Source organism: Homarus americanus, unplaced genomic scaffold (assembly GCF_018991925.1).
Source record: "Homarus americanus isolate GMGI-L3 unplaced genomic scaffold, GMGI_Hamer_2.0 scaffold42700, whole genome shotgun sequence".
Lineage (NCBI taxonomy): Eukaryota > Metazoa > Arthropoda > Malacostraca > Decapoda > Nephropidae > Homarus > Homarus americanus.
In genome coordinates, this window is record NW_024722432.1 from 80,831 (window position 1) to 107,519 (window position 26,689).

Consider the following 26,689-nt stretch of genomic DNA (forward strand, 5'->3'; position numbering starts at 1 on the left):
CTCTTGCCTACAAACTCCTTTAATAAAAAAAAAATCAAAACTAAAACTTAAAGAAAAAAGTTCCAATTTCATCAGCAGTAAGTTCCCTCTCACTCTATCCCTCCCCTCATCTATATAATAAACTTCCATCCATCAAGGTCAAAAGTTCCCTTCCTCCTCGGCGCCCTTCTCGTCTCCAGTAACCAAGTTTAATTGCCAAACTGATCAAAGTTGAACTACGTCTTCTTCAGTAATAAGGTGGTTTAGGCTATGGAGTCTTAAGATTAACTTGAGTCGTAATAAGGTTTAGGCTATGGAGTCTTATTAAGCTTAAGGTTTGGGCTATGGAGTCTTATTAAGCTTAACTTGTGCCGTAATATAGTTTAAGCTATGGAGTCTTATTAAGCTTAAGGTTTAGGCTATGGAGTCTTATTAAGCTTAAGGTTTAGGCTATGGAGTCTTATTAAGCTTAAGGTTTAGGCTATGGAGTCTTATTAAGCTTAATTCGTGCCGTAATAAAGTTTGGGCTATGGATTCTTATTAAGCTTAACTTGTCAGAGCCAATATTAAGCTTAAAAATCTTTATTAGTGAAATTTTATCTTTTTTTTTCTGGTACTTCTTTCATCATCTCTTACTTCTTCCACCCACCACCCACTCACCCACCCACCACCCACTCACCCACCCACCCACCCACTCACCCACCCACCCCACCCTACCCACCGTAGAGTCACATAAGGCCTCCCTCCTAGCACCACCTGTCTCTACCTGTCAACAATTAATCAGCGTAGATATTAGATTAACCATGGCCCTTCTTGAGTCCCGGCCCGAAGTAGATGAGGTAGATTAAGCTTATCAGCCTCGAGGATGATGCGCTCAAGGGTGGAGGAGGAAGTAGATGGGTGGGTGGGTGGGTGGGGTTTGAAGATTTGGGCAGCGTCTTGTGGTATGCAGGTGCGTGTTTGTTATTGGTATTATCTTTGCTATGGTGTGGGTGATGGTGGTGATGGTGGTGATGGTGGTATTGTTGGCGGTGATGATAGTTATTTCTCAGGTGTGTTGATATACAATTAAGTGGGGGTTAAAGGAAATAAATCTTAGGTATTAACTTACACAGTGTAGTGGGGAAAGTTTTAATGAACTAATCTCTGAGAATAGGATGATAAGTCTTGATACCTTTTGACTGTAGTGAAGATGAGTGAATGATGTAACGTAGTGGTGAGATAAGTAGTAGTTTGGTATAAAAGATTTGTATACTTATGGATATACTTTAAACACACTCTGGGCTCACACACACTCTGGGCTCAAACACACTCTGGGCTCACACACACTCTGGGCTCACACACACTCTGGGCTCACACACACTCTGGGCTCAAACACACTCTGGGCTCACACACACTCTGGGCTCACACACACACTCTGGGCTCACACACACTCTGGGCTCACACACACTCTAGGCTCAAACACACTCTGGGCTCACACACACTCAAAGGTTTAAAAGAACATTATCACACCCACTTGTAATCCCTGATACAACCCCCCATAATGAATCTTGGTTGAATGAGTAGATGGAGTAGAGGCAGCGACACGTAGAGGGAGTAAATTAATGAGGTAGTGAGTTGGAGTAGGTGGAACAACACTCAGCCGACTCCACGACGTATGTAGCTTAGATTAGTTGTCGTCTCCCTCTGTGTGTGTGTGTGTGTGTGTGTGTGTGTGTGTGTGTGTGTGTGTGTGTACAAGTTTCTTTACGTCACTGTCTACCCAGCAGTAATTGAGAGTCTGGATGTTAATCGATTTACGGATCGTGTTCTAGTCTAGGGTAATGGTTAGCCAGTGCAGTTGGGGAATTGTCCGGTCACCTAGACATTGGGTCATACAGCTCGTTAACTCAGTGTGTGGTTGTTGTGTTGGCGACAGCTTCTGCACCTTAAACCAATCCTCGCGTAGGTGACTCTCGGGCCGGCCAGCCTCGGTTATGAGGGGCAACTATTATTATACGGATGAAGATGATGTTACAGTGTGTCTAGGGACCTATAGGTCAGTACTTAGTCCTTACAACCCGGTGATTTAAGTCATCGATGCTAAAGGGGTTAAGTCATCGTTCTAAAGGGGTTGTCATCATGCTAAAGGGGTTAAGTCATCGTGCTAAAGGGGTTGTCATCATGCTAAAGGGGTTAAGGCATCGTGCTAAAGGGGTCAAGTCATCATGCTAAAGGGGTTAAGTCATCGTGCTAAAGGGGTCAAGTCATCATGCTAAAGGGGTCAAGTCATCATGCTAAAGGGGTTAAGCCATCATGGTAAAAGGGTTAAGTCATCATGTTAATTATTTAGATACAATTTAATTCATCTCCATTAAGACACCAACTTTTTATACTCCGTTATTAAAACACCTGAGGAGTTACCTACCTACTGTGTGTTGTACCTGAGTATCTTATCTTATACCCGTAACAAACTGTACTTTATATATGTGTCAACAACAACAACAACTACCTAATAATATGTCACTCAGGGAGATGTGCGAATATAGTTCATAATGGGTAATATTATAGGGTTGTTATTCCTTTATTTGTATTTCAACTATGGGTAATTTTTGTAACTAGAACCCCCCCCCCCTTCCACTCCCCACCCCCGCCCTCAAAAGCAGGAAGAAAAGCAGCCGTAAATGGATATAAATTCAGTCTTGCGTGTGACGAAGGCTGAAACGCTGGGATAAGTCTTGAACATCTGGTCGCAGGCGAGGTAGAGGCTGAGGTGTGTTGGTGTAATCCCGGTAATCCCTGAAGCTGGCGGATTACTCAGACGCCACCACCACCAAATCCTCCCTCGAGTCTGTCTCTGGTGATAGGGTCCCAGTCTAAATATATTTAAATATATATTTCAGAGTTAGTGTAGGTGGGGGTTTGAAACTGTGGATGAGAGAGAGAGAGAGAGAGAGAGAGAGAGAGAGAGAGAGGCACAGATAAATTAACATATTGGTCGGAAAGAAAATATAGCGAGAGCATGTTGTACCAGCCACTCGGATCTTCATTCCTTGATGAGAACCATGAACAGGGAATTGACTAAAGTCAGGAACTGGGTAATAACGTGACCCTAAACCTCGACTGAACCCACTCCGAGAGCATGTTGTACCAGCCACTCGGATCTTCATTCCTTGATGAGAACCATGAACAGGGAATTGACTAAAGTCAGGAACTGGGTAATAACGTGACCCTAAACCTCGACTGAACCCACTCCACAATCTTTCACAGAAGAAAAAATCAGACCCCCAGATCTGGACCTCCTGTACCTTGGTAATGCAGTCCTCAAACGTGAACAAAATATTAATTTCCTTGGAGTTATTTTTGATGAGAAACTGAACTGGAGAAACCACATACAGCACAACCCAAAATCAATAAACAGTGCTGTATCCTCTATCACACTCATAAGTCACTCACGCTTGCAGTAATAACAGAAGTCTATTATGATCTTGTTTACAAACACTTGATTTACTGTCAATGCCAGAAGAGACTTGCGTGGACAATGACCTACTTGAAAAATTGATCACATAAACGAAATGCTAGTCTGAAAATGTTAAAATTTGAGTATATTAACACTTACTGCTGTGCTATATTTGTTTATAAATCAGTTAATCACTTCATTGAGAATAATAATTTCTAGTTCCGGAATAACCAGAGGTAGAACTGAAAGACACCCAGACCTACTAAGACCAACCCCCCATGCGCTCCTCTCAGACCCAGACCTCCATAAAATATCTGATGAAGGTAATATCTTATTCTCCACCTATCCCAGCAAACACACGAAAAGTAAACATGGGTTGAAAATGTTGCAAACTTTTTTATATTAACAAACTAATCAATATTGCACTGATGATTGCCCCTGTCTGTTACATACATACATACATACATACAATAAGCAGCAACCCACTGTATATTTTCACTCGTCTGATAATAAAAAAAATCGATTTTCTTTTTCTCTGTACAGCCATTTTTTTTTTTTTTGGGGGAGTCATCTCCATTGGGCTCCACAGCTTAATTCAATGGTTTTATTTTTTTCTCCATTAACCATTACAGCAGAGGAGGACGCCAAGGAGGGGGGGGGATCCCTACATCCCCCTGCAAGAGTACTATTGTTTATTTTATTGCCTCTATTTCCTTACTCCTTCCTTCCTCATCTTCTCTCCACACTCTTAACTTCGTTCTCTCCTTCCTTATCTTTTCACCACTTCCCAGCTCCTTTCCTCTTTCCGTTTCCTTCCTCCCTCCTTCCCTCCTCCTCTTTCCATTTCCTCTTCCTCCCTCTCCGTCCTCAGAATACACCCATATCCTTCACAATAACTACGTGTTATTCTGGGAGGGGGAGGGAGAAGAGAGGAGTGACATGGACAGATTAAGTAATTAGCTAAAGGAGGCCACCGCTAAATTAGATGATTAAGTGGTTTAGATTCCCATAACAGGGAGCAAAGGAGGCGTAGTTGACAAGTGACGATTAGACAATGTTGAGGGAGGGGCGTGGGGAGGAGAGAGAGAGAGAGAGAGAGAGAGAGAGAGAGAGAGAGAGAGAGAGAGATTTAAATATTTACGAGTTTTTAAGGAACTGAAAGGAATAAAGGCCTGGAGGTCATAACACGAAGTATTTTGGGAGACGTTAACAAGAAAGACAAACTCGACTAATCTCAACAACATACAAACCAAATACCTAACATCTCTTTATCCTATATCAAGCAGACGAATTAAAAGAGTAAAAACCTCTAAAATGAGACTCAACTCCTCTTCCTAATAGGTTCAGGGAAGTACAGAAGGATTTTACAGTCCCTTATAGAAACAACAGAACGTCACAATGCAGAGAGACTTCTTTTACTTATTTTTTTTTATTTTTTTTTTACTGCTTTGGGGTTAGTCATTCATATGCAGTGCTTTTAGAAATATTACACAAAATATGTATACGAGTTGGATGGGAGTAGCTATTGTTTGACTCGGACTTTGTGAGAGGGTGTACTGTATGTATTCTCTATGCTGAATGAAGTGAGGATGGGTGAGTGGGTGGGGTGGGGGTGATGAGGGGTTATAGATGAGATGATTGGAGTGGGTGTAGGGGGATGTGAGATGATGGGGTGGGTGAGATGATGGGTGGGTGAGATGATGGGGTGGGTGAGATGATGGGGTGGATGTATGGGGGATGTGGAGATGATGAGGTGGGTGAGATGATGGGGTGGATGTATGGGGGATGAGATGATGGGGGGTGGGTGTAGGGGTGGGTGAGATATGCAAGGTGTATGGGTGGTGAGATGATGGGGTGGATGTATGGGGGATGTGAGATGATGGGGTGGGTGTAGGGGGTGGGTGAGATGATGGGGTTGGTGTATGGGTGGGTGAGATGATGGGGTGGGTGTAGGGGTGGGTGAGATGATGGGGTTGGTGTAGGGGTGGGTGAGATGATGGGGTGGATGTAGGGGTGGGTGAGATGATGGGGTGGATGTGGGGATGAGTGAGGTGATGGGAAGAATGGAAATGATGGGCTGGTGATGGGTAATGTATTTTTACTTTGGGTTATAAGAAGTATCATATTTTTTTTCTTCTGATTCCCGTTAGTAATTGAGTTGTAGAGATGAATAACAAGTCCAATGAATTATAATAGTGAGGTGAGGTGTAATTAGGTTAGGTTAGGTTAGGTTAAGTGTAATTTTAGGGGACAATAACGAAGTGAACTATCGTGAGAAACAAACAAACAAACAGAGATTAAGAAAAAAGTTACTTAAAAACAAAAATTAGAAAAAGTTAAGAATAAAATTAAATTAAAAAATAGCAGTTAAGTAAACAACTAAAATATTTTGTTTTAATATAAGAACCAAAGAAAAACAAGTAAACAATTAATATATCACTAGTAACGTGTCTATATAAGCCGTGAGTGTTGACATGGACCCACAACACGTGGTCCCTCAGGAGTGAACAAAATAAAAGGTCACTAATAGCCGGTGGTCGATACTCGTATAAATCCGTGAACTATTTATATTGGTGGAAACAGACGTCTTAATACTTAGACAATAGACATCTTTTAAGTCATGGCGTAAAGGCATGGAGCGTTGTGTTCCTTTGATCGTGGTAGTGACCCATATGACCTCTTGCTTCTGTATACCTTTACCTAACCTAACCTAACCTAACCTAGCAGAGGGTCTAAAGTGGGAGAGTGATCCCTGCTAAGCCACGGATGCGACAAAACATGTTTGTAACACGTTTCTCCCACCTGTAATCCTCCTCCTCCTACCTATCTCACGAGGGTTTGTTGTGGTGATGGTGGTGGTGGAAAGGTGGTGATGCTGACAGAAGGGGTTGTGGTGATGGTGAGGAGGAGGAGGAGGGAGCTACGGTGATGAAAAGGTGTCAGTGGGAGGTAGTGTCAGTGGTAGGTAATATCAGGAGCAGGTAGTATCAGGAGGAGGTATCAGTAACATCAATGGAGGTTAAATCATCAGCTTCACATCCACACATACTTGACCATCTTGACTAAATAATTCGAATATTTTTTGTTGTTGTTTCAATTCTCTTATGAACACTTCTCACCGAGTGCTACTGATGATCAACACGCTTTATATATATATTGACTGTCATTTGTTTCTCTATATTGACTGTCATTTGTTTCTCTATATTGACTGTCATTTGTTTCTCTATATTGACTGTCATTTGTTTCTATTTATTGACTGTCATTTGTTTCTCTATATTGACTGTCATTTGTTTCTCTATATTGACTGTCATTTGTTTCTCTATATTGACTGTCATTTGTTTCTATTTATTGACTGTCATTTGTTTCTCTATATTGACTGTCATTTGTTTCTCTATATTGACTGTCATTTGTTTCTCTATATTGACTGTCATTTGTTTCTATATATATTGACTGTCATTTGTTTCTCTATATTGACTGTCATTTGTTTCTATATATTGACTGTCATTTGTTTCTCTATATTGACTGTCATTTGTTTCTCTATATTGACTGTCATTTGTTTCTCTATATTGACTGTCATTTGTTTCTATATACTGTCATTTGTTTCTATATTGACTGTCATTTGTTTCTCTATATTGACTGTCATTTGTTTCTCATATATTGACTGTCATTTGTTTCTATTTGTTTCTATATTGACTGTCATTTGTTTCTATATTGACTGTCATTTGTTTCTATATATTGACTGTCATTTGTTTCTATATATTGACTGTCATTTGTTTCTCTATATTGACTGTCATTTGTTTCTCTATATTGACTGTCTGTCATTTGTTTCTATATATTGACTGTCATTTGTTTCTATATATTGACTGTCATTTGTTTCTATATATTGACTGTCATTTGTTTCTCTATATTGACTGTCATTTGTTTCTCTATATTGACTGTCATTTGTTTCTATATTGACTGTCATTTGTTTCTCTATATTGACTGTCATTTGTTTCTATATATTGACTGTCATTTGTTTCTATATATTGACTGTCATTTGTTTCTATATATTGACTGTCATTTGTTTCTCTATATTGACTGTCATTTGTTTCTCTATATTGACTGTCATTTGTTTCTATATTGACTGTCATTTGTTTCTCTATATTGACTGTCATTTGTTTTTATATTGACTGTCATTTGTTTCTATATATTGACTGTCATTTGTTTCTATATATTGATGTCATTTGTTTCTCTATATTGACTGTCATTTGTTTCTCTATATTGACTGTCATTTGTTTCTCTATATGACTGTCATTTGTTTCTATTTATTGACTGTCATTTGTTTCTCTATATTGACTGTCATTTGTTTCTCTATATTGACTGTCATTTGTTTCTCTATATTGACTGTCATTTGTTTCTATTTATTGACTGTCATTTGTTTCTCTATATTGACTGTCATTTGTTTCTCTATATTGACTGTCATTTGTTTCTCTATATTGACTGTCATTTGTTTCTATATATATTGACTGTCATTTGTTTCTCTATATTGACTGTCATTTGTTTCTATATATTGACTGTCATTTGTTTCTCTATATTGACTGTCATTTGTTTCTCTATATTGACTGTCATTTGTTTATATATATTGACTGTCATTTGTTTCTATATATTGACTGTCATTTGTTTCTATATATTGACTGTCATTTGTTTCTATATATTGACTGTCGTTTGTTTCTCTATATTGACTGTCATTTGTTTCTATATATTGACTGTCATTTGTTTTTCTATATTATCTATAACCTCAAAATAATCAACTGTCTCGTCTTACCTGTCAACATCACTCACCCATTCCACTGTTTTTTCTTCAGAATATTCCATGCACTAATGAGATGATATATGCAGATTAAGGTAAATACGTTTATATTTTTGTTGTTGATTTTGTTCTATTACTCCATAAGACACCAGTAAGTTACCTGCGTCGCGCCTGAACCAAACAGGACAACTTGAGCTAATTTAATGTTTACCTAAGGCAAGACTCGTTTACCTGGTGGCTGGGTTATTAATGTACTATGACCAGACGAGCTGTTGTATAGGAGTTTAATGACGTAGTACAAGGTCATTAAGGTTGAGAACAGTATCAAAATAGGACCAATAATAACTTTCGATGACTATATAAGGATATTTTTTTGTCTTTTTTAAATTTGTCATATTTTCCCCGTTTGTCAGGAGCCAGTTAAGGTATATAATGAAATACAGTCTGTTCACAATATGTCAGATTATATTGTGGTATAACGTATGTGATTGACATCTCGAGGGTGAGAATTTAATAAAACGTTTCAAATGTCTGGAAAAAATGAAACGAAGTGGCAACATTTGGAAGAGGAGAATGTTGCTATTATTCTTTTATCTGCGAAAACTTCTTTATTGTTTTTCATGTACGTGTGTGTGTGGACCTGGGTTCGATTCCTGGGCAGGATGAAACTATGGGCAAGTTTCTTTACGCCATTTGCCTCTGTCCACCCAGCAGTATTTGGGAACCTGGATGTTATTCGTTTTGCGAATCGTGTTCCGCGGTAATGGTTAGCCAGTGCAGTTGGCGAGTTGTCCGGGCATTTTTTTTTTAATTATTCCTTGACACTGGGTCATGTAATTCGTTAACTCAGGGTGTGGTTGTTGTGTTGGCGACAGCTTCTACACCTTAAACAAATTGACACCTAGGTGACCCTAGGGCCGGCCATCCCCGTACATGAGGGGCAACCATTATTATTATTATTATTATTATTAGTGTATATATATGTGTGTGTACAGTCGGGGTCAAACGTCTTGAACACTAGACAGTATTTGGCATGTAAGTACCCGAAGATCTTGGGTATTAAGGAGAGTTTTATCCCATTTTGTGGTTCAGTCATAATACGTGATGACAAGTAGTGTTATTAGTGTATCCCGACTGTACATATATGAGAGTATTGCATATAACTAAACAACACGTTAATGCAAATCATCACAGACATTCAACTGCGAAAATAATGTATTGGGAAAAAAACAAAAAGAACAGTACTTGCTCTCGCCAGGGCTCGAACCTGGGACCTTCTGCGTGTAAAGCAGACGTGATAACCACTACACTACGAGAGCTGTGTTATTGTTTGGTAGTTGGATAGTTTCTCTAGTTCTTGTTTATCTTAAGTTTATGTCTCGTTTGTTCACTTAACATAGTCTTCAGAGGCAAGTACTTCTCCCGGTCATCTCCCAACTCCCTACACTGTATCATCATAAATTTTCGTGTGATGAACTTTTCTCGTAAATCAAGATATAAGAATGCACTTAACTAATTGAATAAGTTAAATCACAAACACCACAGGCAATAAAATCATCTAAATTATGCCTAACATTTTTATTCAATAGATAAATCGATAGATAGATCAACATTTATTCAGTAAAATAGTCATACAAGATTGAGGAACGAACCAATAAGAAAATCTACGAATATAAACGTGCAAATCTGCGGCCAAATATAACAGGTACAATAATACAACGTTTATTTGTACTTTTAACTTGTTTGTCTTACTGGATTTGATATAATTATTCTACTGTTTTATAACTACGAAGGTCATTTTATTATTATTATTTTAGTGTTACTTTTTTTATTGGCTATATCGCGGACCAGGATGAGATTGGTGTGGTGGTGATCCTGGAAAACGAGGTCTGGTAACACACCCACACACCCACACACACACACACACACACACACACACTCTGTCTCGTTACGTTCATGATGTCTGTAAACCTCTTGGCACTCATTTGTGATGCCGCTGCTTGACCAATTTCTACAGCATCGTCACAGTTCACTGATGCATCTATGCCAGTCGACAGACACACCCGGCAATTTGGGTCATATCCACAAAATGGTGGGTGTGTGTGTGTGCAGCCAGTGGACAAAGATGGCATGACCCCTGTTGTCCTTTGTTCTGGTGTTTGGACGTAGGTCTTTATGCTACTCCGAGGTAGCAGTGTGAACTACTCCAGTGCGTCACGGATAGGAACACAGTGAGGTAGTGCGTACTGGGACCACCACCGTGTCATTCCTCCAGCTAGATCTTGTACAGCAGCAATTACTCCTGCAGCCTGTAGGTGTTGTGGCTGGTCATATGTAACTGGGCATATTTTCAGACCATGTTTTTCACATAGTGTTTGTGCTGTGTAAATAGTGCCTGGATTGGTGGGGTTGAGATTGATGAAAGGGAAGACTTCTATTCCAGTTCTTTCATACTGGTCACTCCTCGTGGTCACTTTCATGAAACACACTCCATGAAACACACGGAGCCAGTTCCAGAACACAACAGTCCACAAGGACTCCAGAGCAGTGGCTGCAGCTCAAGTTCTGTGGTTTTGGGTCATCAGTTTAGAGGCGCCCTATTACTACACCCTGCAGACTGGGGGCAGCAGGTTTACTATGTATTTATAGGAATGTCTCTGAAGGTGCCAACTGTTTCAGCAGATGGTATTTTGACTGAACGTATTATGGGTGAGCAAGTCACAGTTACACAAGCTGTGCCTCCCATACACCTCCTGTGCCTCTTCCTCCTGTATCACACTGGCAGATGACTTTCTTGTTGTAGCCGTTATCGTGCTCTAACGTGTATAGTTCTTACGACAAACAGCATGGAGTCTCATTGGTGATATTCTTGCCAGCATCTGATGAAGCCCGTAATTTCGCTTGATGTTAGCCAACACAACTGTCCTGCGGACCTTCTTTCCAATTGTTGCGGCATCAGTCGAACTAAGCTTCTCATCGCAGATTATACAAAGCTGAAATGGGAATAAACTATTCCAGGCTTTGCCGTTATGGGCTTCTTGCATACCAATGCAATATATATATATATATATATATATATATATATATATATATATATATATATATATATATATATATATATATATATATATATATATATGTATATAAAAAAACAAGTTTGCCCTCGATAAGTTATCAAGTATCACGTTTGCTTGCGAATACGAGTAAATGAAAACAAAGTGTAGCCATCTTGTTTTTTTTATCCTGTAATCAATGGCTTTATGGGATTGTTCGTGTCTGAAAACCTATGATTGGACACTTTGTTCATATTTCTACCATATCTAGTTGCATATATATGATACACTAAAGAATGACGGCCATCTTTGACGCCATCTTGAATACCTGAGTTAGCACAGGGAGGATGTTGGGGTAATTTTGATAAGTTTTTCATCACACTTTTATGGGTCTTTCCTGGAATTGTTAGCTTGTTATCAATGTGTTCCAGGTTTGAGGTCTATTTGGGGTATAACTCTGGACGTTCATTATCACATTTACCAACTACATACTGTAGGTGTAATTATAAAAGTCATTCTTTCACAACCTCACTGACCACAAACAACAAAACGGAGCTCCCGTAGTGTAGTGGTTATCACGTCTGCTTTACACGCAGAAGGTCCCAGGTTCGAGCCCTGGCGAGAGCAAGTAATTTTATTTTCTTCTGTCCTGGTGATGTTTAGAAAGAAGAGGAAAGTAAAACAATTTGCTCTCGCCAGGGCTCGAACCTGGGACCTTCTGCGTGTAAAGCAGACGTGATAACCACTACACTACGGGAGCTTATTAGTATATTAATATTAATGCCATTGTGGATAAGGACATCAACCATATAAGCCTTGAACATTATCCTTAAAATTAACCCACAATCAAATTTTTTCCCGTCAAATAGTTCGCTCTAAGTAAAAATTAACCAGAAGACAAGAATATTATTGTTATAGTACGCATGTATGTGAGGATGACGTTAGTGATCGTTTGTCTTACGTAATTAAGCCTCACGGCAGGTATATCGTGAACAGTGTAGTGAGGATCTTGTTGTTGACATAGTTCCTACACTGTCACGAGGACCGACGAGGAAATAGTAATACTTTTAAGGGATTTATTTGGGCTGTGGCTGAAGCGACTTACGGTGTGCCCTTGTGTGTTAAGTATTGTACCTGTATGAACTTGTATGTCGATTTATCTTTCTATCTATCTGTCTGTCTGTCTGTCTGTCTGTCCAGTCTAATCTCTGTCTTTGTCTTCTCTATCCTGTATGATCTATCTATCTCTCTGTCTGTCACTTTCAAGGGGATATATTCTTACACCTCGTGGAAGTGACGGATTATACAGCGCAGGTGTGATGGACTGGGTGTTAGGAAATAAACGCCACAGTTACTTGTACATTGAAGAAATCACACCTTATCTGTTTAAATAAAGACAAAAAATAAAGATCAACAGATACAAGGAAGGAGTTTTTGTTACGAGGTGTGATGAATGAGAGATAAGAGCGAGGTGTGTGTGTGTGTGGAAGGGGGAGGGTCGTTTCAACAGTGTATTGGTGTCAAGCAGCTGGGAAGTGAATAGTGTTTGGGGCTGAGAGAGGCGTGGGAAAGTAGGTGGTGGCTGGCGTCTCACTCAAGCACTGATCAATTAAGGAATAAGGGAAGAGAAGACGGTGATTGGCGTCCATGAAAGAGAGGGGAAGGATGGTGGAAGGGAGGGGATGGTAGGAAAGGAAGTGAAGGGAGGAGGGGTGGGAGGGAGGGGAGGAGCTTGGAGGGAAGGGAGAAGAGGAGGGTGGAAGGGAGGAAGATCTAAGGTGAAAGGGAAGGGAGGAAGGTGTAAAGGGACGTAAGGAAGATGTAAAGGAGAAGAGAATGGAGGGGAGGAGAGGAAGGCTGGAATTGACTGACATATACAGTGAGAGTCGTTCACGGAGGGTTATCCTCGGTTGAATCAATTTACTGTTTGTCAATGTGTGTATACCTGTACTGTCCATATACCTGTACTGTCTATATACCTGTACCGTTTATATACCTGTACCGTCTATATACCTGTACCGTCTATATACATACTGAACCATTGTGAACTTGTAGGGCGAGTTTACAGAATTTGTCCTACTTTGGTTTAGACCGGAGTGTTCGACTCATGTGGAAGCTGAATGTATGGGTGACAAGATGACGCAGATGAAAAAAGTTAGTGGACAAGACGCCATGTTTACCTTTTATAATTCTCAGTAGATTCCGAGACCTACAGTGGTATAATCCTTCATAATTTGGCGATGTTACATTATATACTGTTTATAAAGGCTGTGGGGGCTGGGGCAGTCTTACAAGCCATTGGGTTCCCTCTAGAGCAGTGGTTCTTAACCTTTTTTGAGTCACGGACCCCTTTGAGAATCTGGTGAAAGCTATGGACCCCCTCCCTAGGAAAATGCACATAAGCACATAAACACAACTTTGCATGCAATGCATATAATTTATTTTATTGAAAATCCATTGCCTCATACAGTGTATGACATACACAAAGTATGGATAAAGTAAACAATCTTAACAAAGAATTATGTTTCACACTTTTTTATGCAAAAATTAATGGCCACTCCATACAAAAATGAAATACAATCATCTTGTGCAAATTAAACAAAACAAAACTTTAATTCTGCTCAAAAGTTCATTTCAATGAGAAGGTTGTTGTTGTTTGGCTTGAATAAGAAGATGAAACTGTGGAGTGGTCTTTGACAAGGTAACACGCATGTCATCTTTGATATCCAATCGATTTCGACTTTTCGTTTTGATAGAAACAAGTGCTGAAAACCCTGACTCACAAAGGTATTGAGTAGCAAACGGAATCAGAGCACCCATAGCTCGCTTTACCAGACAAGGGTAGGCTTGTGTCAACGCACACCAGAATTCTCCAAGGCTCTTCGAGTTGAATTCATTTCGTAACATTTCCTTTGTCTTCAGGTTAATGAGGACATCTTTGGCAAGGTCTTCGTCACTGATACAGTCTATGTCGACAAGGAAAGGATTACGAATCCATGTTTCAACTTTAAGGTCACCTGAGCAGAAGTAACCTTTGAAAGAGTTCTGCAGAGCATCCAGATGTCTGCAGTATTCTGCCTGCAGAGAAATTAACAGGGCCTTGTCACTCTCGATTCCATCCTGCAGAAGCACTTCCTCTAACATTGGAAAGTTTGCATAGTTGTCTGCCTCCAACCTCCTCTTCCACAGTGGCAGCTTGGCCAGAAAAGCTTGCAGTCTTTCAGCAGCATCCATAGTGGTGACTCCGGGGCCTTGAATCGCAAGATTCACCTCATTCATATGGCCAAAAATATCCACCAAGTAGGCCAAGCCATGAATGAACTCCTCACTGTCAAACTGTTCTGAAAGTGGGCTCTCTTTTTCTCTCAAAAAAGTGAAACTTCTGCTCGAAGTTCAATCAAACGCTTCAAGATTTGTCCTCTGGAAAGCCAGCGAACTTCTGTGTGGTAGAGAAGAACTTCATATTCTGCTCCCATTTCTTGACAAAACCTCTTGAAAACGCGATGGTTCACAGCCCTGGCTCTGATGAAGTTGACGACTTTCACGCCAGTAGACAAGACTTCTTTCAGAATTGCGGGCAGAGTCTTTGACGCCAATGCATGCCGATGTAGAAAACAATGGGTCACGATGACCTGAGGAGCTTCTTTCTTCACCAAAGCAGCAAAACCAGATGTGTTGCCAAGCATCGCAGGTGCTCCGTCTGTGCACAGAGTACCAAGATTTTTCTTCCAGTCAAAGTTTTGCTTGGCAAAGAAACTATTCACCATTTCTAAGATGTCGATGGCCTTTGTAGTTTCCAAACGGGGCTCACAAAATAGGAATTCTTCTTTGATGGCATCAGCATGCATATAACAGGCGAAAACCAGGAGCTGGCTGCACTGAGAGACGTCAGTAGTTTCATCCAGTTGCATGCTGAATGGATATGGCGTCGCTTCCAATTCTTCCATTACTTGCTTTAGAATATTAGAAGAAATGTCAACAATTCTAGAGTGGATGACGTCATTTGACAAAGGCAATGCTGCAATTTTCTTCCTCTGCTCCAAGCCACAAACCAGCTTGACCATTTCCAGGGCACATGGCTTTACCAAGATCTCTCCAATCGTATGTGGTTTCTTTTGCTTGGCAATGCGATAAGCAACCCTGTAAGATGCTTCAAAACAAGGCTTTTGTGTTGGGGAAAATCCAAGTTTTGGTAAAGTTCCAGCTTTCTCAAATCGAGCCTTCTTTGCACGAAATAGATCAACACTGCCTGATGCATTTTCAGGATGGACAGACGTGAGGTGCTCCTTCAGCTTTGTTGGCTTCATGCTTCCATTGGCAAGAACCTTGTCACGCAGGAAACACTGCGGCTTTTGTGTCCCCTTACGTTCAGCGATGAAAGTAAAACCAAAGGATAAGTAAGCTTCGTTGTACTTCCTTTTCTTTGACATTTCCAAATTGAGCTAGGCCTGCAAAACAAAACAATTTTATGAAATTTATATGGAAAGCAGTAACTAATGAACACAAATTAATAAGCACGACAGATCGACCGACAGAAAGACAGATCGACAGATAGACAGGCAGACAGACAGACCGACCGACTGACGGACAAACCTTCACAGACAGACAGAGAGACAGACAGATAACCCTATTTTCAGTAGCATTATTACGGATTTCTCAAGGTTCCCCTCAAAAAATATATGAAGGATACTGACTGATGACTTCGTGTTTTCCTCCCCTACTGACGCACCCAGACCCTAACTTTATCCATTCTCTCTCTATTTACGCATCCCTACTCTAACTACGTGCACCCACTCCCTACTTTGACCAATAAATAATAACAGACTTGTTGTAAATAATGGATAAAACAAATAAATACAGCGCACCAACCGTTCTTGGTTTTTCACAACACTCGCACGCGCCTTTCTCCATATGCACCCACATATTCACACACTGTACACCCATCAATCTTCAGCCACACTTTGAAATTGTGGTCAGAAGGCGGTCGGAGGTCTCCAACCTCGGCTGGTACAACTGTAGTAATAATAACTGTGGCCCTCTTTCGCTATCTTCACCAAAAACACAACCATAGGTAATTGAATATATTTAACAAAAAGTATGTATTTGAAGATACTATGGCCCTCAGTTAAGCCTTACCAGTATATGAGAAGATTCCCAAGCCGTGATAAACCGTGGAAAATGAGATAGGTGTATGTTACCTGACCGTGTACAGTAGCATCCCATGCCACCCTACAGATTTACTGGTTTTCTTCAGTAACCAAAAATACATACATAACATCTGGTATATATTGACAAAAATAGAACAACTTAATATAAAAATATAGTGAATATAAATGTTAAATTTTTATCTGACCTTTACGGACCCCCTGAAGCCCACCCATGAACCCCTTGGGGGTCCATGGACCCCAGGTTAAGAACCCCTGCTTTAGAGTGTGTGTGTGCGTGTGCTACAAACACTTCAGAATTCTGGTGTAATCTTTCACAGGCGACTAACAATGTATTCTTAGTAAGGAAGCTGATCGCCTATCACTTAGGTACCTCGCGTTGTTGTGGGTCTACTGTCGTTTATTTCGGGTTATTGAGAGGGAGAGGGAGGGAAAGGGAGGAGGGAGGGGGAAGGAGAGGGAGGGAGAGGGAGGAGGGAGGGGGGAAGGAGAGGGAGGGAGAGAGGATTTTGCTGTGATGATCGGAATGTCTTGTTGAAGCTCCTCCGCGTGTGCTGGTTGACCACTCAGCCCAGCCGGCCCCCACCATCAACTAGACGCGACACAACAAGTTAAAAATACCTGACAATCTGCTTTACTTTCATGACATGGACGACATAGACGAGTTAAAACAGAAAGACTCTTATATACTGTATAACCCAAAGGAAGTTAGTTGGGTAGGAAATAAAATCTATACCACACAGAAAGGTTAAAATACGTCTTATGGCTTCACCTTTTTTAATAATAAATACAGGTTGGTACAGGGTGTTCCTCCGGGATATATAGAAACAAACTACAAAAGTTAGATTAAAAAAGAGCGTTTAGTGTAGTTAGAGAATGATAGTATAGCTTCGGAAACAAAGTAACGCTCCGGGAAATAAAAGAGCATCGGTGGCCATGGGGAAACACACAAAAAACTTACGTGACTAAAAGGCTTAAATCCGACGGAAGATAAAAGTGGAAAAGAGACAAAAGTGCGAGAAAAAAATCCATAAACCAGTTTGTCTTATAAAAGCAAATTCATTGAGCAACAGGTTGAAGGGGGGGGGGGGAATAGGAAGGTTACATAAAAAAAAAGGGGGGGGTAAGGGAGGAACCATCGGGGTGGGAGAAGAAGGAGGAACAAACAGACTTAATGAAGGGTAGAGGATGAGGAGAGAAGGTGAGGGGAAGATAGAAGGTGAGGGGTATAGAAGGTGGGGGTATAGAAGGTGAGGGCATAGAAGGTGAGGAAGGTATAGAAGAGAATGAGAAGGTGGGGGTAAGGTGAGATAGGTGGGGAGGAGAGAGGTATAGAGAAGGTGAGGGGTATAGAAGGTGAGGGGTATAGAAGGTGAGGTGAAGGTGAGGAGTATAGAAGGTGAGGGTGAAGGTGAGGAATTGAAGGTGAGGGGTATAGAAGGTGAGGGGAAGGTGAGGGGGTATAGAGGTGAGGGGTAGAAGGTGAGGGGTATAGAGATTGGGGGTGAAGGTGAGGAGTATAGAAGGTGAGAGTTATAGAAGGTGAGGGAATAGGGAAGGTGAGGGTATAGAAGGTGAGGGGTATAGAAGGTGGGGGGTAATGATAGAAGGTGGGGGTATAGAAGGTGAGGTATAGAAGGTGAGGGGTATAGAAGGTGAGGGTATAGAAGGTGGGGGTATAGAGGTGAGGGGTATAGAAGGTGAGGGGTATAGAAGGTGAGGGGTATAGATGGTGAGGAGTATAGAAGGTGAGGGGGTATAGAAGGTGAGGGGGGTATCGAAGGTGAGGGGTATAGAAGGTGAGGGGTATAGAAGGTGAGGGGTATAGAAGGTGAGGGGGGTATCGAAGGTGAGGGGTATAGAAGGTGAGGGGTATAGAAGGTGAGGAGTATTAATATATACTTGGTTCCAGACTTCACCTGCAGGTTTCACTCCCACAATACTTGAAGACTGAGCCTCTCTCTTAGGTCCCTACAACAACAATTAGTTCATATAATCTTCACCAGACAAATGACCTTCCACATTTCTCCTAATACTGTATGTTGTAAATACCAGAATTATCCCTAGTCAGTCCTTACCGTCTCTCTCTCTCTCTCTCTCTCTCTCTCTCTCTCTCTCTCTCTCTCTGTTGTTTTAATAAGGTCAACCTTCTTGTGTAAATATTTTTTTTTGTATTATTGTAGCTAAAATCCTAAAATTACCTGTCTAGTCTCACACAGTTGGGAGCACCAGTACTTCAGCATAACTCAGTCTCTAATGGGAAACATATAAACTGACACCAGCTTAGCTTCATTTCCATATAGACAAAGAGACTCCCAACGAGGTGAGTGTAACCAACTGAGTTTCGCCATTCACCTGTGTTGATAGCGTGTTATGAGGGCCACACCTAACCACGCCTATACTGGTACACTATTTCCAAGGTTCTTGATTCATGAGTGTAGTGGGGGTAAAGTGACGCTGCTCCTCCTAAATAGAAGAACATTTTTTTTTTTTTTTTTGACATGTCACAGCTGAGTGTCATAGGCATTAATCACTTTTTTTGTACCTATAGACACATCTGGTCATTATACTGTATAGGTACCAATACAAACGATGTCTTTCCTCATCATAAAACAACAAAAGAACAGCTGTTTCTTGTTGACATGCCATGGCGGATTGTCACACACATACACACGGCTCGCACAGGTGTACCTAGAACAAGCTCGTGTTCCTATAATCACATTATAAACACAAGAGTCGTCACCCCTCAGCCAGAATAGAGAACCAGACAAATGTTTCTTGTCGGTTTCAATAAGATTTATAGCCTTATTTCCTGTGTATTATAAGTTACAACCTTTATTATTCAGAATCTTCCTCTTAGACACAGACAGACAGGCAAGCAGGCAAGTATAGACAGACAGACAGACAGACAGACAGACAGACAGACAGGCAAGCAGGCAGGTATAGACAGACAGACAGACAGACAGACAGGCAAGCAGGCAGGTATAGACAGACAGACAGACAGACAGGCAGGCAAGCAAGCAGGCAGACAGACAGACAGGCAAGCAGGCAGGCAGACAGACACAGAGACAGACAGGCAAGTGGTGTGTGTGGCAAGTAGACAGACAGGCAGACAGACAAACAGACAGGACAGACAGGGACAGGGCAAGCAGGCAGGTATATAGACAGACAGACAGACAGGCAGACAGACAGGCAAGCAGGCAGGTATAGACAGACAGACAGGCAGACAGGCAAGCAGGCAGGTATAGACAGACAGACAGGCATTCAGACAGACAGACAGGCAGGTACGCAGGCAGGCAGATATTCCGTAAAACTACCATGCACGTTCACATTGGCTCAGCATATATGTACATCAGCAGTGCAGGTATACAAACACGATACAGTATTAATCAATAAGTCTTCACAAACTGTCTGTTGTCAGTGGCAGAGCTGTTACCTACCTCATTTCATCTCCCAAATAACTTCCAAACTACACAATATCTGTCAAAAAATACCTTCGTTTTCTGTACAATTTTACGTTAAATCATTTATTTCTCCCTTCACTTGTTTCTCCCATCTTATTTCCTCCCGTTCCTTCCTGACTAGAGAAGTAACCTTTACGCAATACAAGAGAACATTCCTTGTATCTCCCATCTGCTATATACGTTCTCTATTGTAGCCATGAGACATAGATAAAAATAGAGATGATTCAATCGATATAAATACGAACTTCTATTTTATTCCCCTGGAGAAACTCGCTTCCTCAAGGTGAAAACAATACCTACATAATCATACAACACACTGGCAAAATACCGCTATGAGTCTTGATAATCCTTGTTCACTGGTCAGCACGTGCCTGGACTCCCTGGGTAGCGATAGGCTGTATAAAGGTCTGTCCACGTAGGCCTACACACCCACCCGGAATTGAGCAACAAGGCCAATAAACCAGCCATAAAAGGTACCTGAGTCAGCACATGGCATCGTCCCAAGACCCTGCCTGTGGTGGTGGTAGGCCTATGATGGTTACTATTTGTTTATGCTGGTGGGTGATGGTAGTGGTAGTAGGCCTATGATGGTTACTATTTGTTTATGCTGGCTGGTGGTGGTAGTGGTAGTAGGCTTATGATGGTTACTATTTGTTTATGCTGGCTGGTGGTGGTAGTGGTAGTTAGGCTTATGATGGTTACTATTTGTTTATGCTGGCTGGTGGTGGTAGTGGTAGTAGGCTTATGATGGTTACTATTTGTTTATGCTGGCTGGTGATGGTAATAGGCCTATTATGACTACTTATTGTTTATGCTGGATTGCGGTGGTAGTAGGCCTATGGTGATTACTACTTGCTTGGCGCTGGTGGGTGATGGTAGTGGTAGTAGGCCCGCGTGATGGTTACCATTTGTTTATGCTGGCTGGTGGTGGTAGTGGTAGTAGGCCTGGCGATGGTTACTATTTGTTTGTTGGCTGGTGGTAGTGGTAGTAGGCTTATGATGGTTACTATTTGTTTAAGTTGGCTGTGGTGGTAGTGTAGAGGCCGCTATGATGGTTGGCCATTTGTTTATGATGGTGGTGGTAGGCCCATGATGTTTACTATTTGTTTATGCTGGCTGCATGGTATTAGGCCTATTATGACTACTTACGGTTTATGCTGATTGTGGTAGTAGGCCCGTGGTGACATTACTTGTTTATGCTAGATGATGCAGGTAGTAGGTCTATGATATTAACATGGAGAGAGGTTATATAACAAGTAACAGTAATAATGAGGTAAGGATAGCAAGGGAGGCGAAGACAAACCCCAAAGGATTCTACCAAATGTATCAAACTAAAACACGAGAAAAGATTGGACCAATACGGTCAGACACCGGCGAGCTCACTGATAACGACGGAGAAATGAGCAATAATTTGAATAAATATTTTTCAACAGTTTTCACCACCGAAAATTTAAACATGATACCCGGGGCACCGACTTTATTCAGAGATAGTGAAGAAAACAAATTAAGCGAGACAGTAGTGACTAGTAACGATGTTAGTAAGCAAATAGACAAACTGAAGCCTATAAGTCACCTGGTCCCGATGAGATATTTGCCAGAGTATTAAAGGAATGTAAGGAAGAGCTTAGTATGCCCTTAACAAAGTTGTTTAACATGTCATTAAAAACAGGTGTAGTACCAGAATCCTGGAGGATAGCGAATGTAATACCGATTTTCAAGAAGGGGGATAGATCAATATCCTCTAACTACCGTCCAATCAGTCTAACATCAATAGTAGGCAAATTACTGGAAGCAATTATTTCAAACTCTATTCGAAATCACCTGGAGAAGCACCGATTGATCAATGATTCCCAACATGGCTGCGGACGTTCATGTTTAACTAATCTATTAACATTCTTTTCATCAGTTTTCGAATCGGTGGACGAGGGGCATAATTATGATGTGGTATATCTCGACTTTAGCAAAGCCTTCGACAGAGTCCCCCACGAAAGACTAATTAGAAAGGCAGAAACACATGGCATCAAAGGTGACATCCTTAAATGGATTAGGGCGTGGTTACAGGACAGGAAACAGAGAGTGAGCATTAATGGCACGAAGTCCCATTGGAGCAACGTCACAAGTGGAGTTCCCCAAGGCTCAGTACTTGGACCATTATTATTTGTTATATACATAAACGACATAGATATCGGCATAGACAGCAACATAAGCAAATTTGCTGATGACACTAAAATAGGACGTGTTATTAAATCTGACGAGGACTCCACAAAACTACAGGAAGATCTAAACAAATTTTTCGAATGGTCTGATAAATGGCAGATGAAATTCAACGTGGACAAATGTAAAGTACTCAGTATAGGAGATGTAAACAGGGAAACCAGATACCAGATGAACAACGATGCCATAGAGAAATCCGACTGCGAGAGAGATTTAGGAGTAATGATAAGTAGGGAACCTGGGCCAAGTAAATAACGGAGCTTGCTCGTAACAAGGCTAATAAAGTACTTGGGTCTATACAAAAGGAGCAAGAAGTTACAAGACTAGCGAGGCCATCTCAAAATCAGAATTTTGCTTTTAGAGATTCATGTCTGGATTACGCAGTTCAGTTCTGGTCATCAGATACAGAATGTGGATATAGAATCCTTGAAAGAATTCAGAGGAGAATAACAAGACTAATCCCGGGTATTAGGAACCTTGAGTATAGAGACACAGGTTAAAGCATCTTAATTTGCACTCCCTCGAGAGACGTAGAGCGAGGGGCGACCTGATAGAGGTGTGTAAGTGGAAGGCAGGGCTAAACAAAGGGGACATTACAAAGGTACTCAAACTATCCAACCAGGAGCGAACTCGTAACAATGGTTTTAAGTTAGACAAATTTAGATTTAGGCGCGAAATAGGTAAACACTGGTTTGGAAACAGAGTAGTGGATGAATGGAACAAGTTACCTAATATCATCATTAACTCGAATACACTAAATAGCTTCAAACATAGGTTGGATGCTTATATGAGCAATAGGGGTTGGGTGTAAACGGGACTGCCCAGTATGGGCCAATAGACCCGCTGCAGTTTCCTCCATTCTTATGTTCTTATGTTCTTAACACTCGAGCTTTCTACGGATCGCTGATGACTTTTACAATGGTTGGAATGGGACTGTTCTTGTAGCGATCAATGCGAGATCTTATGGGCTCGGCGTAGCACAGCAATTCGCGGGCGAGGGATCTCAGGTGGAAGAAGATGGCCGTGCCGTGGTATGGTGTAGTAGCTTTATGCCCAACTGAATGATGAGAGTTGAGAGGGTCTGTGTAGTGATTGCCTCTTGATATAGGATGTAAGGCCATCGTTGAGTAGCAGAGGAAGAGGTGGACGGAGGAAAGGCGTGTGGAGGGGGAGGGAAGGTTGTCATATATGGGAGAAGAGAGGGAGGGAGGGAGGGCTGATGTACAGTAAGTGAGAAAGGCGCTGGAGGGGGGTGGCTGTTTTGTGTGTGTGCTGAGGAGCAAAATGGATGTGTGTGTGTAAGGGGCTTGTGTGTGTGTGTGTGTGTGTGTGTGTGTGTGTGTGTGTGTGTGTGTGTGTGTGTGGAGAGAGAGAGAGAGAGAGAGAGAGAAAGAGAGAGAGAGAGAGAGAGAGAGAGAGCTTTCCTGCCACAACTTAGCCCCCTCGCTCAAATTCACTGTGGAATTAGAGCATGACTGTAAATTGCCATTCCCAGACTGTCTGATACACAGAATAGGTAACACCTTTAAGTTCAGTATTTATAGAAAACCTACTAATGTGTGTTCATACAATCATTATTATTCTGGCCATCATAATAGAGTCAAACAGTCAGTATTTTCAACAATGTTTTTACGTGCTTTGAGAATTTGCAGCCCGGAATTCATTGATGAGGAATATAAATATATCTATAATATTGGCCCAAACCTTAAATACCCTAGATCTTTCATAGACAAATGCCTGAACATTACTAAGAAATCTTTTTATAGAACTGATCCCAAGCCCACCCATGACCATAAGAATCTCTTAGTATTACCATTTCACAAAAAATTCTCTCAAATTCCTTTACAACTAAAAACCTGGAACGTCAATGTGGCATTTAAAAACTCATGCACTGTTAAACAAATGTTTATCAAGAACTCCCCCAACAACACAATTGGTTGCATTTATAAAGTTCCTTGCAAGGAATGTAATATGTTTTACTTAGGCCAGACAGGTAAAGATCTTGTAACTAGACTAAAACAACATAAATATAGTGTTAGGACAGGCCAGGAATCCAATGCTCTGTTTGTTCATCTGAGGGATAACAAGCATTGCATTGACTGGGATAATGCCTCCTCAATATTACCTTGTAATTCAATTGACAGTAGGAACATTATAGAATCTAGTCTCATTAAACATACCGAAGCAGTCAACATGAATTTGAGTAATGGCATGTACAAACTGGACAATTTTGTAATTAAGAAGATTTGTAACCAGGTGAGAAGGTTGGGTCACCTTACCCTCTGACCTGACTACCGACCGTTGCGGTGCTTTTTAAAGATTAGTAGGGTCATTACCTAATACCTGACCATTGTGGACCTGATCTCACCCTCCTCTGTATATATACAGTTATACACCTTGTTTTGTACTTCTCCTAAATCTGTACTTACCTCTGAAGATGTGAATTACACGAAAGCGCCTGGAAACTTCGTGTTTTCTTCTTTCCTTGTGGTTATCAGCATATACCTAGATCACGCGCACTTACAGTGATTTACTTGCATATATATATATATATATATATATATATATATATATATATATATATATATATATATATATATATATATATATATATATATATATATAATGAAAAGTATAAAACTTACACAATACATGGAAAATTGAGACAAATATCTGCCAATTTCATAGATTATTATGAAAGTAGAGAATAAAATAGTTTATAAAGCTGACTAAAATACTAACAAAAAGGGAGAAATACTTAAGTGGAAGGGATGGAATGGGTGGAGAGGCAGGAAGGGAAGAGGTAGGGTAGGGAGAAGGTACTAGCGTGGGCGTAATGTGTTACAGGTGTTCAGAGGGGTGGGGGGGGGGGGTCTAAACATATGCGCTCCACCGAGGTCACCTCTGGCTGCCTCCACATATTCGTACACACATACACACACATGCATCAAAGGCATTTAATTACCTTTTCCTCTTTAATATGCAATTTGTAGTCAGGATGGCCGAGCGGTCCAAGGCGCTGCGTTCAGGTCGCAGTCCGGTCTTCCGGGCGTGGGTTCGAATCCCACTTCTGACAATATGTTTTTTATCACCTGTGTATTTAACGCTTTTATCTATGAGAAGAGAGTCGAATAAATAATTGTTTATTGTATAACTAAATTATGAGGAAGGTGTAATACAACAGCCAGTTGCCTCGTGGATCTAAGTGGGTTGTGAGGTACGGCACAAGATGTCTCTCCTCACACAATTCACACATTCACACACACATCACACACTGTACATCGCACGACACATTGCACCTGTTCCTCCACACCTGTCCTCCACACGTGTGCACCTCCGCCCCCAACCCCTCGTGACGTCAGTACAGATCTCAGTTCCCCCCTCCTCCCCTCCACCCGTTATGATGTCACAGCTAAGTTCCGCCCCCCACACCCCCCAGCCCGTTATGCAGGTGGATGTGGCGCCGCCTCCATACCTTTACAGGATATATTTATGATGCCTTCGATTACTCTCTGACCACCTGTCCTGACGTCAGCCATTATCTCTTTGCCTGAAACTGTCCTGGACGGCTACATTCTGACCCACCTGTCCTGACGTCATTATCTCTTTGCCCACCTGTCCTGACGTCATTATCTCTTTGGCCCGCACCCGTCCCGGATTACATTCTTGTCCTGACGTTCTTCATCTCTTTGGCCACTGTCTGACGTCATTATCTCTTTAGCTCACCTGTCTGACGTCATTATCTCTTGCCCACCTGTCCTGACGTCATTATCTCTTTGGCCACCCGTCCTGGGATCGTTATTATCTGACCCACCTGTCTGACGTATTATCTTTTGGCGCAATCTGTCCTGACGTCATTATCTTGACCACATGTCATTATCTCACCCCACCTGTCCTGGACGTCATTATCTCTATCCCACCTGTCCTGATCGTCATTATCTCTTATCCCACTGTCTTGACGTCATTATTCCACCTGTCCTGAAGGAAAAACGACCCTGTTACTTTGGTGTCATATGATTCAAGAGATAGGGATTATATTGTATTATATTTAGGTTCTTCGATTTCCAAGGTTATTACATGTGTTTTGTGTCAGAGGTTCAAGGCTGACATCGCACAAGGGGGGAGGTTGCTGGCATGATGGGTGGAACTGGCATGATCAGGGGTGAAACGGCAGGACTGGGGGGTGAGCTGGGCTTGACACTGGGGTGGAGCGGGCTTGACACTGGGGGTGAGCTGGCCTGGCACTGGGGGTGGAGCTGGGCCTGACACTGGGGGGTGGAGCTGGCTCACACTGGGGGTGGGAGCTGGCTCTGACTTGGGGGTGGGGAGCTGGCCTGGCTTTGGGGGATGAAGGTTGGCCTGGCCCTGGGGGTACGTGGCAAATCTGAAAACTAATATATTCTTGTGAAGCGTGTGCTTATGTGCGTAAAAATTAACGTTTACAAATGAGTTTATCGACCTATATGTGATTAATGTGAACTCTGAACCTAATAAATTCACAAGATCAGGTGTGTGTTCAGGTGTGTGTTCAGGTGTGTGTTCAGGTGTGTTTATCCTGAACACACACCTGAACTTTTGTCCATGTT

General features: G+C 41.5%; 1 protein-coding gene and 4 non-coding genes across 5 annotated transcripts; 2 read left to right on the forward strand and 3 right to left on the reverse strand.

The window, feature by feature from the left end:
- Window positions 1–9,453: 9,453 nt before the first annotated feature.
- Window positions 9,454–9,526, reverse strand: Trnav-uac. The gene has a single exon. It is a non-coding gene; the product is annotated as a tRNA-Val (tRNA).
- Window positions 9,527–11,814: 2,288 nt separating this feature from the next.
- On the forward strand, window positions 11,815–11,887 carry Trnav-uac. The gene has a single exon. It is a non-coding gene; the product is annotated as a tRNA-Val (tRNA).
- Window positions 11,888–11,947: 60 nt separating this feature from the next.
- Trnav-uac lies at window positions 11,948–12,020 on the reverse strand. Its single transcript has one exon. It is a non-coding gene; the product is annotated as a tRNA-Val (tRNA).
- Window positions 12,021–14,625: 2,605 nt separating this feature from the next.
- LOC121862770 (protein ZBED8-like) lies at window positions 14,626–15,690 on the reverse strand. Its single transcript, XM_042361084.1, has one exon. The coding sequence runs from the start codon at window positions 15,688–15,690 to the stop codon at window positions 14,626–14,628; it is 1,065 nt and encodes a 354-aa protein (XP_042217018.1).
- A 9,405-nt stretch (window positions 15,691–25,095) lies between these two features.
- Trnal-cag lies at window positions 25,096–25,179 on the forward strand. The gene has a single exon. It is a non-coding gene; the product is annotated as a tRNA-Leu (tRNA).
- The last annotated feature ends 1,510 nt before the right edge of the window (window positions 25,180–26,689 follow it).